Source organism: Pseudophryne corroboree, chromosome 2 (assembly GCF_028390025.1).
Source record: "Pseudophryne corroboree isolate aPseCor3 chromosome 2, aPseCor3.hap2, whole genome shotgun sequence".
In the NCBI taxonomy this organism is placed as follows: Eukaryota; Metazoa; Chordata; class Amphibia; order Anura; family Myobatrachidae; genus Pseudophryne; species Pseudophryne corroboree.
In genome coordinates, this window is record NC_086445.1 from 411364226 (window position 1) to 411383879 (window position 19654).

Below are 19654 nucleotides of genomic sequence, written 5' to 3' on the forward strand. Positions count from 1 at the left end.
TAACTCATTTAAGCAAGGGGATGCTTTTTCTTTTCCAGCGACCTAGCCAAAATTGACTTGCCTACACAGTCTATTTTTAGCAGTAATAGCGACCTGGCGGGGATGCGCATCGCTATCGCTGGCTGTGTACACACAGAGCGATATGCACTAACTTTCTGAGCGATTTTGACTATATAGTCAAAATCTCTCAGCTATATCGCTCCGTGTGTATGGACCTTAATTGGCTATGAAAGTCTTCATTATAAAATGTTATACAGTACATACAAATATTATATCTACTACCAAGTTTATTTTTTTGCCAGTAATCTGAATTCATTGCAAATTTTTGTTGTCATTGTCTTTCAACTTATATTTGGGGTTGTCAAATTAGCATTGTTATGATGTTTAATGAAAGAGTTAGGTACTGTAGGATTTTGGTGAACTTTAAATGACCACTACATTGTCATAAACGTATTATGGGCCTAATTCAGAGTTGATCACAGCAGCAAATTTGTTAGCAGTTGGGCAAAACCATGTGCACTGCAGGTGGGGCAGATATAACATGTGCTGAGAGAGTTAGATTTGGGTGGGGTGTATTCAAACTGAAATCTAAATTGCAGTGTAAAAATAAAGCAGTCAGTATTTACCCTGCACAGAAACAAAATAACCCACCCAAATCTAACTTTCTCTGCACATGTTATATCTGCCTCCCCTGCAGTGCACATGGTTTTGCCCAACTGCTAACAAATTTGCTGCTACAATCAACTCTGAATTACCCTCTATAAATGTTGTCACCACAACAAGCTTTCTGATCTCCTATGAGTTGTGCCACAAATCTGCATTTATCCTTCAATTTCAAAAAAATACATCAATACATATATATAAAAGTAAATGAGCGAATAATATTCTACTGGAACAATTAAATGTCACATATAATGAAACAATAAAACATCACAATATATCATAAAATGACAATAATACAAAAAGTTGATAAATACATCTAAAAAATTATTGGACTCCTAGCAGAAAAGGGTAAGGGGTCATGCAAATGGCACTCGTATGCTGTTAATAATAAAGTTGTTAATTGTAATTTCTCTTACGTCCTAGAGGATGCTGGGCTCCACATTAGTACCATGGGGTATAGATGGGTCCACTAGGAGCCATTGGCACTTTAATAGTTTAACAGTGTGGGCTGGCTCCTCCCTCTATGCCCCTCCTACCAGACTCAGTTTAGAAAATGTGCCCGGAGGAGCTGGTCACAGCCAGGGGAGCTCTATAGGAGTTTTTCTAGTTTTATTATTTTTCTTAGAGTTAGGCACATGGAGGCTGCTGGCAACAGCCTCCCTGCTTCGTGGGACTTAGCGGGGGAGTAGTGTCCAACCCTAGAGGTTAATGGCCACTATCTCCACTAACAGGACACTGAGCTCCTGAGGGTGATGATCGTTAGCCGCCCCAGGTGACCGCTTACTCCCGCAGCATGCCGCCAACCCCTAACAGAGCCAGAAGATTCCGGTGGCGAGTGAGTCTTCAGCCCCCCTGGCAAGCGGGTAGCCGGTGTGAAGATGGCGGCAACAGGGTGGGAGTGCAGTACTAACTGCGCTCCGGAAGCTCAGTGGTACACAGTGCAGCGCTATGAGGGGTGCCCTTGAGCCAGCGCCTATACCCTACACTGCTCACTCAGGATGTCAAGGACCTCGGTAACACTGCCAGCACCATACCACAGGCCAGTATAAAGATATAAAGTGCGGGAAGCAGCGCCATGTTCAGGGGGCGGAGCTCCTCCTCAGAGCGGACCCAGCAGCGTTCAGCAACATTTTCCTGCCTGCAGATCCAGCTACAGAGACGCTGACAGGGAGATCTGTCCCTCCATGCAACTCCAGCTATCCTGTGCGTTAGAGGGGGGGGGGGGGGGAGTCTGTATAATTACTGTGTAGTCCATTAAGCTACACAGTCAGCGCCAGGTAGTTGTATTATATCTACCTAGGGAAGCGCTGTGTGTGTGCCTAGGAATGTAATGCCTTGTCTCAGATTCCCATTACTGAGACGGAATGGCTAACTTCTATTAAGGGAATGATCTCTCAGATATCTACTAGGGTAGCTCATACTGAGACTGGAACTCGGGTTTTAAAGAATTCTATGGCTGTTTGGTCAGGGTCTGTTCCTATTTCTTCCAAACCCTCTAACTTATACCCACAGAAACGTGCTCTTGCCCAGATTATGCCAGATGACACTGATACCGACTCTGACACGACAGACGGTGTTAGGGATGTGCTGAGGGGGGGCGGCATCCTTGGCAAAGGGGGTGCAGCTCATGATTGAGGCCATGAGAGATGTGTTAAACATTGCGGACGCACCACCTCAGCAGCTTGAGGAGGCTTACTTCACAGATAATAAGAAAGCCTCGCTAACCTTCCCTGAGTCTAAAGAATTAAACGCTTTATTTGAAAAATCCTGGGAAAGCCCGGAGAAAAAATTCCAGATTCCCAAAAGGGTTCTGGTTGCTTTTCCTTTCCCTGAGGAGGATAGAAAAAAATAGGAAAACCCACCCATAGTTGACGCACCTGGATCTACCGCGTTAAAAGAACCGGCTGATCGTAAGATTGACACTACGCTCAAATCCTTATACACTGCTTCAGGGGTGGCGTTAAGGCCTACTATTGCCTGTGCATGGATTTCTAAAGCTATAGTTAGGTGGTCAGGCACATTACTAGAAGATTTAGATACAATGGACAGAAGTGACATTGAACTGTTTTTGCGTAATATACAGGATTCTGCAGGGTTCATGGTGGAGTCCATGAAGGACCTGGGTACGCTGAATGCAAGGATAGCTTCCATGTCGGTCTCAGCTCGCAGGCGACTCTGGCTACGCCAATGGTCTGCAGACGCGGAATCCAGGAGATGTGTGGAGAACCTACCCTACACAGGTCAGGCTCTATTTGGGGAAGCGTTGGATGCGTGGATTTCCACGGCAACCGCGGGTAAGTCACCTTTTCTTCCCAAAGCTACACCTTCTACGAAGAAACCCTTTTCTTCATCTGCATCGCAGTCCTTTCGGACCGCTAAGACAAAAAAGTCCAAACCTACAGGCTCCCAGGACCAGAAACCTGCTTCTGGTACCTCAAAATCCTCAGCATGACAGTGGACCGCGAAGTCTGGAGGACGGGCTGGTGGGTACGAGACTCAGACATTTCAGCCAAGTCTGGGTGTCATCCGGCCTGGATCCCTGGGTACAGGATATTGTGTCCCAGGGGTACAGACAGGAGTTTCAAGAACTTCCGCCTCACCAATTCTTCAAATCGGGCTTTGCAGCTTTGCTGGCAGACAGGGCTATCCTACAGGAAGCAATCCAAAAATTGGAAAAGTCACAGGTCATTGTCCCAGTTCCACGTCACATGCAAAACAAGGGTTATTATACAAACCTTTTTGTGGTACCGAAATTGGATGGTTCAGTCAGACCGATTTTGAACTTGAAATCGTTAAACCCTTATCTGAGGGAGTTCAAATTTAAAATTGAGTCTCTGAGAGGGAGAGTTTCTGGTATCCCTGGATATCAAGGATGCATACCTTCACATTCCGATTTGGCCGCCGCACCAGGCTTATCTCAGATTTGCACTGTTGGACAGTCACTATCAATTTCAGGCACTGCCATTCGGCCTCTCCACAGCACCGAGGGTGTTCACCAAGGTGATGGCGGAGATGATGGTTCTCCTCCGCAGACAGGGTGTGAACATAATTCCATATCTGGACGATCTGCTGATAAAGGCATCGACCAGGGAAAGGTTGTTGCAGTCTATTGCTCTCACGACTCGTCTGCTCAGGGAACATGGTTGGATCCTGAACCTTCCAAAGTCACATTTGGAGCCGACAAGGAGATTTTCTTTCCCGGGGATGATCCTCGACACGGAAGAGCAGAGGGTGTTTCTACCGGAGGAGAAAGCGTTGGTGATTCAAACAATGGTCCGAGATGTCCTGAAGCCAGCCCGGGTATCGGTTCATCAGTGCATTCGCCTTCTGGGGCAGTTGATTGCCTCCTACAAGGCTGTACAGTACGGAAGATTTCATGCTCGATCCTTCCAACTGGATCTCCTGGACAAGTGGTCGGGGTCTCATCTACATTTGCGCCTGAGGATTCGCCTGTCGCCGAAAGCAAGGATTTCACTCCTCTAGTGGTTGCAAATGTCTCACCTTCTGGAGGGCCACAGGTTCGGGATTCAGGACTGGATCCTTCTAACCACGGATGCAAGCCTCCGGGGATGTGGCGCAGTTACTCAAGGGGAAACCTTCCAAGGAAGGTGGTCAAGTCTGGAATCCAGTCTTCCAATAAACATTTTGGAACTAAGAGCATTGTACAACGGTCTTCTCCAAGTGGCACATCTTCTGCAAGATCAAGCCATTCAAGTGCAGTCAGACAATGTAACGACGGTGGCTTACATAAACCGACAGGGCGGAACGAAGAGCAGGGCTGCAATGTCAGAGGTAACAAGAATCATCCTCTGGCCAGAAAAACACGCGTTGGCGCCGTCAGCAATTTTCATTCCGGGAGTGGACAACTGGGAAGTGGACTTCCTCAGCAGACATGATCTCCATCCAGGAGAGTGGGGCCTCCATCCAAAGGTGTTCACGGAGGTGACAAATCTTTGGGAGATTCCTCAAATAGACATGATGGCCTCCTGCCTCAACAAGAAGCTTCGGAGGTATTGTTCCAGGTCGAGAGACCCACAAGCAGTGGCAGTGGACGCTCTGGTGTCTCCATGGGTGTTCCAGTCGGTGTACATGTTTTCTCCACTTCAGGTAATACTCATTGCTCCAGACTGGCCAAGGAGGGCTTGGTACGCGGATCTTCTGGATCTACTGTTGGAAGATCTGAGGCCTCTTCATCTTCGGGAGGACCTGTTACAACAGGGGCTGTTCGCTTATCAAGGCTTACCGCGGCTACGTTTGATGGCATGGAGGTTGAACGCCAGATATTAGCTCGGAAGGGCATTCTGAACAAAGTCATTCCTACCCTGATACAGGCTAGAAAAGGAGTAAAGTCTAAACATTACATACTTTTCCCAAATACGATGGTATCTTGGTGTGAATCTAAGAAGTTTCCTACGGTGGAGTTTCGACTGTTACGGTTTCTCCTCTTCCTGCAAGCAAATGTGGATATTGGCCTGAGGTTGGGATCCGTAAAGGTCCAGATTTCGGCCTTATCCATTTTCTTCCAGAAACAACTGGCTTCCCTCCCTGAGGTTTAGACTTTTTTGGAAGGGGCTCTGCACATCCAGCCTCCCTTTGTGCCGCATACGACGCCTTGGGATCTTAACGTGGTGTTACAGTTCCTCCAATCGGATTGGTTTGAGCCTCTACAGTAGGTTGAGGTCAATTTTCTCACGTGGAAGGCTGTCACTTTGTTGGCCTTAGCTTCTGCTAGACGTGTGTCGGAGTTGGGGACTTTGTCTTGCAAAAGTCCCTACTTGATCTTCCATGGAGATAGGGCTGAGCTCCGGACACGTCAGCAGCTCCTTCCAAAGGTTGTGTCGGCTTTTCATATCAACCAACCTATTGTGGTGCCAGTTGCTACTGACTCCTCAATTCTGTCAAAGTCCTTGGATGTTGTAAGGGCTCTGAAAATCTATGTGAAGAGTACTGCTCGTCACAGAAAATCGGACTCTCTGTTTGTCCTGTATGATCCCAAGAAACTTGGATTTCCTGCTTCTAAGCAGACGATCTCTCGCTGGATCATGTTCACTATCCAGCATGCGTATTCTACGGCAGGACTGCCGTGTCCAAAATCTGTTAAGTCCCACTCTACTCGGAAGGTGGGTTCTTCCTGGGTGGCTGCCCGGGGTGTCTCTGCTTTACAGCTTTGCCGAGCGGTTACTTGGTCTGGTTTGAACACGTTTGATAAGTTTTACAAGTTCGATACTTTGGCCTCTGAGGAGCTGAAGTTTGGTCAATCAGTTCTGCAGGAGCCTCCATGCTCTCCCTCCCGTTCTGGGAGCTTTGGTACATTCCCATGGTACTAATGTGGACCCCAGCATCCTCTAGGAAGTAAGAGAAAATGGGATCTTAATGATCTACCGGTAAATTCTTTTCTCGTAGTCCGTAGAGGATGCTGGGCACCCGCACAGCACTTCGTGATCCTGTAGTGTTTACTTAGTTCAGTACTGCTTGGTTCTTGGTTATAGTACTGTTTGTTACTTGGTTAAGTAATATTGTTCAGCTGTTGATGAGTTTTTCAAACTGGTTAGCTTGGTTTGCCTGGTATGTGTGAGCTGGTGAGAATCTCGCCACTATCTGTGTAAAATCCTTCTCTCGAAGTTGTCCGTCTCCTCGGGCACAGTTTCTAGACTGAGTCTGGTTGGAGGGGCATAGAGGGAGGAGCCAGCCCACACTGTTAAACTCTTAAAGTATGGCTCCTAGTGGACCCGTCTATACCGCATGGTACTGATGTGGATCTCAGCATCCTCTACGGACTACGAGAAAAGGATTTACCGGTAGGTAATTAAAATCCTATTATAGCTGCAGTCCTTTTGTCTAATGTGGCATAATAGGCAATTAGGTCATTCCATTTCAGTTCAACCATGCGTGTCCACCACCCATCTCAGATTTTCCTGAACATTTTTTAGTTAAGAGAGGATGTCAAAACAACTATTTCTGCCAGATATCTCGACTGTCTGACAATTAGTTTATTAAATATAAATTTTTCAATTTATTAAATGATTTACTAATTGCAGCTTCTTTATCCAGTTTATTTGAAGGGGATGCAGTCAGTTTACCTCCAATCAAAATCCTGACGTTCAAAGTCCCGACACCAATTGACCGATGGTCAAAATCCTGACAAGGTCAAAATCCCGACATGGACAAAATACCGACATTTAAAATACCGACAAGGTCAAAATACCGACATGTAAAATGCCGACAGGTCAAAATACCGACATGCGTTTTTCATGATTTTTTTCATTGAAACCGACTTGTTCATACTTTACCATCCCAGTGGACCTGGAGGGGGAATATAATAGTGTGCCAAGCGTAGCGAGGCACCGTGCCCGAAGCATGGTGGGCGCAGCGGTACACTTTATATGGTGTCCATGTTGACTTATGTCGACATACACACAAAAAAACAACAAGAAAACGTGTGTCTGTATTTTGACCTGTCGGCATTTTACATGTCGGTATTTTGACCTTGTCGGTATTTTAAATGTCGGTATTTTGTCCATGTCGGTATGGCTAGACGTTTACTAGCACCATCACTAAAGTAGTGAACATACTCCAATTTTAGTTTTAGTTCCGCTAAGCGTTTCATAACAACCGTAATGAAGGCAAGCATGCACAGTTACGGCTTCATGATCACAGGTATCGCCTATAACGCAGAGACTCACACAGTTTAAAGTGTCAAACGATCATCATGCCTAAAAAACAGATGTAGCCACGCTAATTGTTGCCTCGCGGCAAGTGTGCCCGCAAATGCACGTGTATGCACGCCAATGGAAGCCTATGGAGCGAACGATGGCTGTGATCAGTCGCAGCACAGCACATTCGCACTATGCTGTGATACGTGTGCCGTGCGCAATCATCGCAGCATAGATAAGCGTGGCTTTGTCTGTATACAGTAAATGGGTGAAGTGTTGCTTGTGAAGTGTCCCATTGGAATCCTTGCATTGCATCCTGACACACAAATTAATAATTTTCAACACATAGCTTTTTTTGTGGTCGAATGGTCAGTGTGGACCCACTGCTCATCAACAATTGCGTCCTCATCATCCATGTCACTATCATGAAAAAGTTTTTCAACTTTTTTCTGAAGTGTTTCCAGACCTTGGCATTTTTCACATCGATGAAGCATACAAGTTTTTGAGACTGAAGAACAAACAAGGATTTCAGTTAGGTCTTTGTAGTCCATCTTTAGTGGTAGAGCAGCAACCAATATTTTTTGTGCTTTGGTGAGTTTTGCAAATGCACACATAATGCGTACCTCTTGCAGCAATGCTAACTAACACACCACGTAGGTCGTAAGGAACAAAGCTTAGAAAATCCAACTTGAATGTCTGGAAAACCATCTTTGAAAGGAAGATAAAGACTTTCAAGTTTACTAGGAGTAGCCTTTTCTGTTTGTGAATTATTTTTCCTCCTGGAACTTTTACAGAAACAGACTTTCTTTCCAGGGCACATCCGAGAATGTTCATCATCTTCGTAAAACTGCTGTATCTTATGAAAGATTTGTACAAGAAGGGCTTTCCCTCTATATTTTTCAGGTTCTGCCAGTATGCTATGGGTTTCTTTAAGTTTTCTTGATTGTTTTACCAAGTATTCTGTGACATTAAATAAGTTAGGGACTCAAGTTATGTTGAAGTTTTTTTAAATTTCATGATTTCTTGTGTTAATTATGCATGCGGTACAACAGTAATTGAACGTCCACTTCATGATATTTTTGTTCTACACTATGAAGCAGAGTACCATGCTGATTTTTTCTGTGGTAGTAATGCATACCTTTGTTAAGCACACAAAAAATTTTTGGGCATATCTAATGTTGATTGAACCTAGCGTTTTTAAGTATTTTTGAAAAACGTGCATTTTTACTGTAACTCGAAACATAAAGCAGATAAAGTAATTTGGTTTGGATTTTTGGATTCGGGAGGAAGAGTTACCTTAGGGGTCCCAATTTCATGGTGATTCCTTAATAAACACCCGTGATACTTCAAAGAAACTTGATAAAGAAGCCGAGATTAGTAAATAATTTAATTAATTGAAAAATCTATATTTAATAAACAAATTGTCAGACAGTCGAGATATTTGGCAGAAATAATTGTTCTGACATCCTCTCTTAACTAAAAAAAAAAAATTCGTAAAAATCTGAGATTGATGGTGGACATTTCACATTTTTTGGGGTGATTTGATGTGGAATGACCCAATTAATAGTGGAACTGGTATTAGGAAGGACTTTCAAAATGGTACATAAGTCTCGATTGGTTTATTTTCCTTATTTGAAAATTCCTGAGCCTGTTAGATAACGCTGCTAATGCAGAGCCGCTGCTATGTGGATACCAAAGTTGTCAGAATTCAATGTGGCCGTAGCTATATTACAGGAACTGTTAACAACCTTATTATTAACTGTTTGCTTGCTTAGTGACTTTACATGACCACTTTAGTTCAATAACTTATTAGTTTTATTTATTTATATGATAATGTATTGTGATGTTTAATTATATATCATATATAAGTTTCCCAGATTATTATTATTATTATTATTATTATTATTTTCTGTTTATTTGTAGTAAATATTTGATTATTACACAGTTTGCAATCCTCCTTGTTCCTCATATCAAAAACCAGTTAGCTATCTGTGGTCTGATGGATATTAAGCTCAATGAATATAACTTTCTCCATTTTTAGTTCAATACAGAGGCACTAGCATGTCCTCCTTTTCAGTAGCAACTGACTTCAGGTACCTTCCATATTCCAATCGCACATTTTTTATCTATGTTATTGTAGCATCATGAGTTCTTTTTGTGATTCTACCATTACTTAAAATGTTTCTATGCATTAGCATTAATAAAACAATAAGGGCTGAGGAAAGGGCTACTTGAGTCTGGTGCAAAACGTGCTTAAGGGCCTACACTGAGAAGGGGAGGAGCTGTGACTAGTGCTGCATGGGTGTGGCTATACACACCCTATGCTATCAGCCCCACTGTCTCTCTAAATATAGAAAAAAAATGCATAATTTTGTGAGAAAAATGGAAATGTAATTTTAATACTGATGATTTATGACTGACTGTGTGGAATGCTATAGCTGTCATAACAATCTGCCTATTTTTATATGGAGGCCTGGAATGGTAGCTCCATCCGCCCCATTGTTAATCTGGCCCGGAAAACAGTGCATACAGGTTATTGCGACATTAAACTGCATAAATTTAAATAAAAACAGAAAAATGGGGAGTTCTAAAGCTTTTAACCAGTAGCGTACTGTATATATAAAATAATAGTATGCCAGCAAGTAGGGTATGCTTTCTTCTATGGCTATTAATAAGTAGTCTTATTACTGCTTTGTTCCCATTTGTAAAGTTTGAGAAAGTGTGGTGCGACTATAATGATAACCTATATATGTTTTTAACTTGACCTTTGCATTGTATGGTTCGAATGTAATAAAGTCCGAATTGGCTTGAGGTGGGGGCTCCTAGCCAAACTTGTACGTTTTTTAAAGCGGCAGTCATTTACACTACATGGTTTTGTCTTGTACAAGATTGCCGCTTTAAAAAGACATCCAAGCTTGGCTGTGACACAGATTTGGCCAGTTTGGACTTCATTACATCCGACCCCATGTGTGTTATCCGACCCCATGTGTGTTATTTTATCTTGTGTGAGCACTACATTTTTTCTTTTCTTGCTTTGAATGCTAAGGTTATGGAATGAGGCCGGGATCATTGACCATTTTACCTGAACTCGAAAAAATGACCGTGACCGAAGCAAGGGAGTTGCAGACCGATAGCCAGGTATGTATATATCATAATTAAAATGGTAATGAAGTTAAAGGTACAACTAAATATATACACATACATACAATGTTGTAAAATAAATTATCTCGATACTTAAACCAAGTGGGAGTGTTTTCTGAGTTTATACTTCAAACACTTGTCCTTCTGTTGACATAGTGACATGAAAGAACAAAATATAGAGTTTGTATAAAGGGGGGGTACACATGGAGAGATCCGTGCTTAAAATCTAAGCAATCTTGCTAGATTGCTTAGATTTTAAGCACGGATCTGCCGTGTGTATGCCCTCCAGCGATAGCGATGCGCGGCCCCGCGCATCGCTATCGCCGATGCTAGATTGAGCTGCACGCAGGCTCAATCTAGCGGGTCGCTCACTTCACTGTTGTGTGAAGTGAGCGGCCCCCCGTCGGCTTTCCCCCTCGCTCAGCACATCGCGCTGTGCTGAGCAGGGTGAGAGATGTGTGCTGAGCGGTCTGTGTTAAGATCGTTCAGCACACATCTCTCCCGTGAGTACCCCCCTTAACAGTCTTAAAGGAGCATGAATAACACCACGGGCCAAATGTAATAGAGTGAGAGTTTCAGAAAGTGAGCGATTTGGAAAGGTTTTGCAGTTTTTTTTAAAGTGGCAATCATTTACACAGCAAGATCAACCTGGTTTTGCAGTGTTAATGATTGAAACTGAAAAACCTTACCAAATCTCTCACTTTCTGAAACTCTTACTCTATTACATTTGGCCCCACGTGTTTGAGTTGATAGTGGAAGTGATGTTGTAGATCCACAACAGGCCATATATCCAGATAGGTTATACATGGAATTACGGTAAGTGAAGAGGGATCAGGTCCTAACCCAAAGCAATCGAGAGGATACGTAACCTACTCACATAAACTTGGTCTTGTTAAAGCTCATAAAGGTTTCCTTATACAAATACGTCGCTCTAATGCTTCAAACGTCAGTCGACCAGCATAGTAGGTAGTCCTAATACTTCTGGTTTAATTGGAGACTTCTTCCAAATATTCCATCGTGCTGACATGAGAACATGAAAATGCTAAAATATATATTATTTGTAATATGATTTAGTAATAGTGGGAGAAACACCCGATGCTTGAAGTGGAGGTGAAAGTGATGTTAAATAGACACAGCCACACAAATAATGGGCATAATATATGAAGCAATATGGATGATACACAGGGTAGGTCCTTAACTGGGTGGGCCAGAAGTAGATGTGTACCCTACTCACATGGTATGGGTGATGTTAAAGCTTGTACAAGTTTCTTATTAGCGTGGCAGGATACTCTGTCTGCCAAAACGCTGTGTAAAGAAAGCAATATAAGAGCGGATTCACTTGTGTACCTCACTTACAGTACATAGGTATAGTGAATAATCATACACAAAAGGGTTTCTTTAAAGACACACAAGGACGTAGAATATAGTGGAAAGCGTACCCAACTCACAGTTAAGAGTCGTTATGCTCACATAAAGGTATAGAAACATAGAAACATAGAATTTGACGGCAGATAAGAATCACTTGGCCCATCTAGTCTGCCCCTTTTTTATTTTATCCTTTAGGCAATCTCAACCCTTTTTTCTCTGACGTCCTAGTGGATGCTGGGACTCCGTAAGGACCATGGGGAATAGCGGCTCCGCAGGAGACAAGGCACAAGAATAAAAGCTTTAGGATCAGGTGGTGTGCACTGGCTCCTCCCCCTATGACCCTCCTCCAAGCCTCAGTTAGATTTTTGTGCCCGAACGAGAAGGGTGCAGGCTAGGTGGCTCTCCTGAGCTGCTTAGAATAAAAGTTTATTTTAGGTTTTTTATTTTCAGTGAGTCCTGCTGGCAACAGGCTCACTGCATCGTGGGACTAAGGGGAGAAGAAGCGAACTCACCTGCGTGCAGAGTGGATTGGGCTTCTTAGGCTACTGGACATTAGCTCCAGAGGGACGATCACAGGTTCAGCCTGGATGGGTCCCGGAGCCGCGCCGCCGGCCCCCTTACAGAGCCAGAAGAGCGAAGAGGTCCGGTGAAATCGGCGGCAGAAGACGGTCCTGTCTTCAGACTAAGGTAGCGCACAGCACCGCAGCTGTGCGCCATTGCTCTCAGCACACTTCACACTCAAGTCACTGAGGGTGCAGGGCGCTGGGGGGGGAGCGCCCTGAGACGCAATATAAACAGATAATACCTTAGGTTGGCAAAAGAATACATCACATATAGCTCCTGGGCTATATGGATGTGTTTTAACCCCTGCCATTTTTACAGAAAAGAGCGGGAGATAAGGACGTCGTGAAGGGGCGGAGCCTATCTCCTCAGCACACAAGCGCCATTTTCCCTCACAGCTCCGCTGGAAGGATGGCTCCCTGACTCTCCCCTGCAGACCTGCTACAGAATCAGGGTAAAAAAGAGAAGGGGGGGCACTATTGGCAGCTAATAATAATAAACAGCAGCTATAAGGGAATAACACTTATATAAGGTTATCCCTGTATATATATATAGCGCTTGGTGTGTGCTGGCAGACTCTCCCTCTGTCTCTCCAAAGGGCTAGTGGGGTCCTGTCCTCTATCAGAGCATTCCCGGTGTGTGTGCTGTGTGTCGGTACGTGTGTGTCGACATGTATGAGGAGGAAAATGATGTGGAGGCGGAGCAATTGCCTGGGTTAGTGATGTCACCCCCTAGGGAGTCGACACCTGACTGGATGATCGTATTTAAAGAATTAAGTGATAATGTCAGCACTTTGCAAAAAACTGTTGACGACATGAGACAGCCGGCAAATCAATTAGTGCCTGTCCAGGCGTCTCAGACACCGTCAGGGGCCCTAAAACGCCCGTTACCTCAGTGGGTCGACACAGACCCAGACACAGATACTGAGTCTAGTGTCGACGGTGAGGAGACAAACGTAATGTCCAGTAGGGCCACACGTTACATGATCACGGCAATGAAGGAGGCATTGAACATTTCTGACACTACAAGTACCACAAAGAAGGGTATTATGTGGGGTGTGAAAAAACTACCAATAGTTTTTCCTGAGTCAGATGAATTAAATGAGGTGTGTGATAAAGCGTGGGTTTCCCCCGACAAAAAACTGCTAATTTCTAATAAATTATTGGCACTATATCCTTTCCCGTCAGAGGTTAGGACGCGTTGGGAAACACCCCCTAGGGTAGATAAGGCGCTCACACGTTTATCTAAACAAGTAGCGTTACCGTCTCCTGATACGGCCACCCTCAAAGAACCAGCTGATAGAAGGCTGGAAAATATCCTAAAAAGTATATACACACATACTGGTGTTATACTGCGACCAGCAATCGCTTCAGCCTGGATGTGCAGTGCTGGAGTCGCGTGGTCGGATTCCCTGACTGAAAATATTGATACCCTGGATAGGGACAATATATTGTTAACTATAGAGCATTTGAAGGATGCATTACTATATATGCGTGATGCACAGAGGGATATTTGCACCCTGGCATCAAGAGTAAGTGCTATGTCCATTTCTGCCAGAAGAGCGTTATGGACGCGACAGTGGTCAGGGGATGCGGATTCCAAACGACATATGGAAGTATTGCCGTATAAAGGGGAGGAGTTATTTGGGGCTGGTCTATCGGACCTGGTGGCCACGGCAACGGCTGGAAAGTCCACCTTTTTACCCCAGGTCACTTCACATCAGCAGAAAAAGACACCGTCTTTTCAAACTCAGTCCTTTCGTTCCCATAAGTACAAGCGAGCAAAAGGCCACTCATATCTGCCCCGGGGCAGAGGAAGGGGAAAAAGACTGCAGCAGACAGCCTCTTCCCACGAACAGAAGCCCTCCCCCGCTTCTGCCAAGTCCTCAGCATGACGCTGGGGCCTTACAAGCGGACTCAGGCACGGTGGGGGCCCGTCTCAAGAATTTCAGCGCGCAGTGGGCTCACTCGCAAGTGGACCCCTGGATCCTGCAGGTAGTATCTCAGGGGTACAAATTGGAATTCGAGACGTCTCCCCCTCGCCGGTTCCTGAAGTCTGCTTTACCAACGTCTCCCCCCGACAGGGAGGCGGTATTGGAAGCCATTCACAAGCTGTATTCCCAGCAGGTGATAATCAAGGTACCCCTCCTACAACAGGGAAAGGGGTATTATTCCACGCTGTTTGTGGTACCGAAGCCGGACGGCTCGGTGAGACCCATTTTAAATCTGAAATCCTTGAACACTTACATAAAAAGGTTCAAGTTCAAGATGGAGTCACTCAGAGCAGTGATAGCGAACCTGGAAGAAGGGGACTATATGGTGTCTCTGGACATCAAGGATGCTTACCTCCATGTCCCAATTTGCCCTTCTCACCAAGGGTACCTCAGGTTTGTGGTACAGAACTGTCACTATCAGTTTCAGACGCTGCCGTTTGGATTGTCCACGGCACCCCGGGTCTTTACCAAGGTAATGGCCGAAATGATGATTCTTCTTCGAAGAAAAGGCGTCTTAATTATCCCTTACTTGGACGATCTCCTGATAAGGGCAAGGTCCAGAGAACAGTTAGAGGTCGGAGTAGCACTATCTCAAGTAGTACTACGACAGCACGGATGGATTCTAAATATTCCAAAATCGCAGCTGATTCCGACGACACGTCTGCTGTTCCTAGGGATGATTCTGGACACAGTACAGAAAAAGGTGTTTCTCCCGGAGGAGAAAGCCAAGGAGTTATCCGACCTAGTCAGGAACCTCCTAAGACCAGGCCAAGTGTCAGTACATCAATGCACAAGGGTCCTGGGAAAGATGGTGGCTTCTTACGAAGCGATTCCATTCGGCAGATTCCACGCAAGAACTTTTCAGTGGGATCTGCTGGACAAATGGTCCGGATCTCATCTTCAAATGCATCAGCGGATAACCCTGTCTCCAAGGACAAGGGTGTCTCTCCTGTGGTGGTTACAGAGTGCTCATCTCCTAGAGGGCCGCAGATTCGGCATTCAGGATTGGGTCCTGGTGACCACGGATGCCAGCCTGAGAGGCTGGGGAGCAGTCACACAGGGAAGAAATTTCCAGGGCTTGTGGTCAAGCATGGAAACGTCACTTCACATAAATATCCTGGAACTAAGGGCCATTTACAATGCCCTAAGTCAGGCAAGACCTCTGCTTCAGGGTCAGCCGGTGTTGATCCAGTCGGACAACATCACGGCAGTCGCCCACGTAAACAGACAGGGCGGCACAAGAAGCAGGAGGGCAATGATGGAAGTAGCAAGGATTCTTCGCTGGGCGGAGAATCATGTGATAGCACTGTCAGCAGTGTTCATTCCGGGAGTGGACAACTGGGAAGCAGACTTCCTCAGCAGACACGATCTTCACCCGGGGGAGTGGGGACTTCACCCAGAAGTCTTCCACATGATTGTGAACCGTTGGGAAAAACCAAAGGTGGACATGATGGCGTCCCGCCTCAACAAAAAACTGGACAGATATTGCGCCAGGTCAAGGGACCCTCAGGCAATAGCTGTGGACGCTCTGGTAACACCGTGGGTGTACCAGTCAGTGTATGTGTTCCCTCCTCTTCCTCTCATACCAAAAGTACTGAGAATCATAAGAAGGAGAGGAGTAAAGACTATACTCGTGGCTCCGGATTGGCCAAGAAGGACTTGGTACCCGGAAATTCAAGAGATGCTCACGGAAGACCCGTGGCCTCTACCTCTAAGAAAGGACCTGCTCCAGCAGGGACCATATCTGTTCCAAGACTTACCGCGGCTGCGTTTGACGGCATGGCGGTTGAACGCCGGATCCTGAAGGAAAAAGGCATTCCGGATGAAGTCATCCCTACCCTGATCAAAGCCAGGAAGGATGTAACCGTACAACATTATCACCGTATTTGGCGTAAATATGTTGCGTGGTGCGAGGCCAGGAAGGCCCCTACAGAGGAATTTCAACTGGGTCGTTTCCTGCATTTCCTTCAAACAGGACTGTCTATGGGCCTCGAATTAGGGTCCATTAAGGTTCAAATTTCGGCCCTGTCAATATTCTTCCAAAAAGAACTGGCTTCTGTTCCTGAAGTTCAGACGTTTGTCAAGGGAGTACTGCATATACAGCCTCCTTTTGTGCCTCCAGTGGCACCTTGGGATCTCAATGTAGTTTTGGGATTCCTAAAATCACATTGGTTTGAACCACTCACCACTGTGGACTTAAAATATCTCACATGGAAAGTGGTAATGCTGTTAGCCCTGGCTTCAGCCAGGCGTGTCTCAGAATTGGCGGCTTTATCCTATAAAAGCCCTTACCTAATTTTTCATACGGACAGGGCAGAATTGAGGACTCGTCCTCAATTTCTCCCTAAGGTGGTTTCAGCTTTTCACTTGAACCAGCCTATTGTGGTGCCTGCGGCTACTAGGGACTTGGAGGATTCCAAGTTGCTGGACGTAGTCAGGGCCCTGAAAATGTATGTTTCCAGGACGGCTGGAGTCAGAAAATCTGATTCGCTGTTTATCCTGTATGCACCCAACAAGCTGGGTGCTCCTGCTTCTAAGCAGACGATTGCTCGTTGGATTTGTAGTACAATTCAGCTTGCACATTCTGTGGCAGGCCTGCCACAGCCAAAATCTGTAAAAGCCCATTCCACACGGAAAGTGGGCTCATCTTGGGCGGCTGCCCGAGGGGTCTCGGCTTTACAACTTTGCCGAGCAGCTTCTTGGTCAGGGGCAAACACGTTTGCTAAATTCTACAAATTTGATACCCTGGCTGAGGAGGACCTGGAGTTCTCTCATTCGGTGCTGCAGAGTCATCCGCACTCTCCCGCCCGTTTGGGAGCTTTGGTATAATCCCCATGGTCCTTTCGGAGTCCCCAGCATCCACTAGGACGTTAGAGAAAATAAGAATTTACTTACCGATAATTCTATTTCTCATAGTCCGTAGTGGATGCTGGGCGCCCATCCCAAGTGCGGATTGTCTGCATTACTTGTACATAGTTATTGTTACAAAATCGGGTTATTGTTGTTGTGAGCCATCTTTTTAGAGGCTCCTTCTGTTATCATGCTGTTAACTGGGTTCAGATCACAAGTTGTACGGTGTGATTGGTGTGGCTGGTATGAGTCTTACCCGGGATTCAAAATCCTTCCTTATTGTGTACGCTCGTCCGGGCACAGTATCCTAACTGAGGCTTGGAGGAGGGTCATAGGGGGAGGAGCCAGTGCACACCAGGTAGTCCTAAAGCTTTTTACTTTTGTGCCCAGTCTCCTGCGGAGCCGCTATTCCCCATGGTCCTTTCGGAGTCCCCAGCATCCACTACGGACTATGAGAAATAGAATTATCGGTAAGTAAATTCTTATTTTTTCTTCAGATTGATGATGATCCTGCGCATGCTACTACATCTAAGAAACTGGACAGGTTCAAACGTCAGAAGGTTACTAAATTGGTTTTACCTCATTCTGACCACTTGGTTAACATACGTCCGGAATCCTGGGAGAACCCAAGAAAGAAATTCACCCCACACAAGAAGATGCTAGCCCGCTATCCACTTGCGGCAGAATTGAGTAAAAATTGGGAAACGCCACCGCCCGTGGATTCGCAAATCGCTTGGCTGGTGGTGTCATCTTCTCTGCCTGTCACTACCGTCACTTCTCTCAAGGAGCCGACGGATAAGTGTGTGTAGGGCTGTTTAAAAGCTATCTATACCCTTGCAGGGGCTGCGCATAGGCCCACCATTGCGGCTACTTGGGCAGCAGAAGCTATTGAGCTCAGGAAATAGAGGCTGAGTTTCCATCCAATTTTTCTGAACATGCCAGACAATGTCTCTTATATTGTCACGGCATCTCATTACATTAAAGAAGCAGCTTCAGATGCAGGTGTTCTGGCGGCCAAGGCTGCTACAACATCCATTCTGGCTCACCGTATTCTCTGGTTGCGGTCCTGATCGGTGGACTGAATGTGTTTTAGGAAAGTCACTGTAGTAACTAGGGTCATGTCACCCGAGAGACCCTCCTGAGTAGCCCAGGTGGGAATTGCATGTGTCATCCAGCCTACCTGCAATGACCGGTCTTTGCGATACCCCTGCAGCAATGTAGATAGATTTCAGTGTGGCCTCAATTTCTCATACGTCCTAGAGGATGCTGGGGTCACATCAAGAACCATGGGGTATAGACGGGAGCCACAGGAGACATGGGCACTTTAAGACTTTCAAAGGGATGTGAACTGGCTCCTCCCTCTATGCCCCTCCTCCAGACTCCAGTTTAGAATCTGTGCCCAGGCAGACTGGATGCACACTGAGGAGCTCTACTGAGTTTCTCTGAAAAGACTTTAAGTTAGGTTTTTTATTTTCAGGGAGCACTGCTGGCAAGTCTCCCTGCTTCGTGGGAGTTAGGGGAGAGAAGTCAGACCTACTTCTGTGAGTTTCAAGGCTCTGCCTCTTTGGCTACAGGACACCATTAGCTCCTGAGAGTTTGGAACACTAGGTACGCCTAGGGGTTCATTCCCGGAGCCCGCCGTCACCCCCCTTGCAGAGCCAGAAGACAGGTGAGTAGAAGAAGATCAGAAGACTTCAGTGACGGCTTTGAGGTACCGCACAGCGGCCGCGCTGCGCGCCATGCTCCCACACACGACAGCACTGCAGGGCGCGGGGAAGCGCCCTGGGCAGCATATAAACTTTATTTATCTATCTGGCAACAGCGGACAAGGTGCCTGGGCACTGTCCGGACCCCCGCCAGTGTCAAAAAGTTTAAAAATGAGCGGGTCTGAAGAGCGCCAGTAAGGGGGCGGGACTTAGCCCTCACAGCACACAGCCGGCGCCATTTCTCTTCACGTGGCTGCAGAGACGTTGGTCCTTCCTCACACTGCTGTAACAAGTAACAGGGTGGAAAACGGGGGGGGGGGGGGGACAGCGATTTTGGTGCATTATATTAGTTTATAAAAGCGCTGCAGGTCTGGGACATTGTCTGTAGTGTTCAGATCAGACCGGGTTTTGGGCGCTGGGGTGTGGGCTGGCTATATCTCCCTCTGTGTCTCTGCTGTAGGTCTGTCCCATATAGGCCCAGTGTGTCTGCGTGTGGTAGGTGCACGTGTGTCGGCATGTCTGAAGCGGAGTGCTCCTCCCAGGAGGAGACTGTGTTGGGGACACAAAAGGCTATGGGAGTGACCCTGCCGGCACCGCTGACACCGGATTGGGTGAATGTTTTGAGTGCTTTGAAGAACCAGGCTTGGAAGAAATCCGTAGAGGATGTGTTGTTTCAAGTCCAGACCCCTTCGGGGTCACAAAAACGTTCATTTGCCCAG

General features: G+C 46.0%; 1 protein-coding gene across 2 annotated transcripts in view; it reads left to right on the forward strand.

The window, feature by feature from the left end:
- Positions 1-19654, forward strand: part of CHST10 (carbohydrate sulfotransferase 10) — a 143988-nt gene that overhangs the window by 67648 nt on the left and 56686 nt on the right. For both annotated transcript variants that reach the window (XM_063953458.1, XM_063953457.1), the window contains exon 3: positions 10363-10454. In XM_063953458.1, the coding sequence (XP_063809528.1) occupies positions 10363-10454 (92 nt within the window). The remainder of the gene's footprint in view (positions 1-10362; positions 10455-19654) is intronic.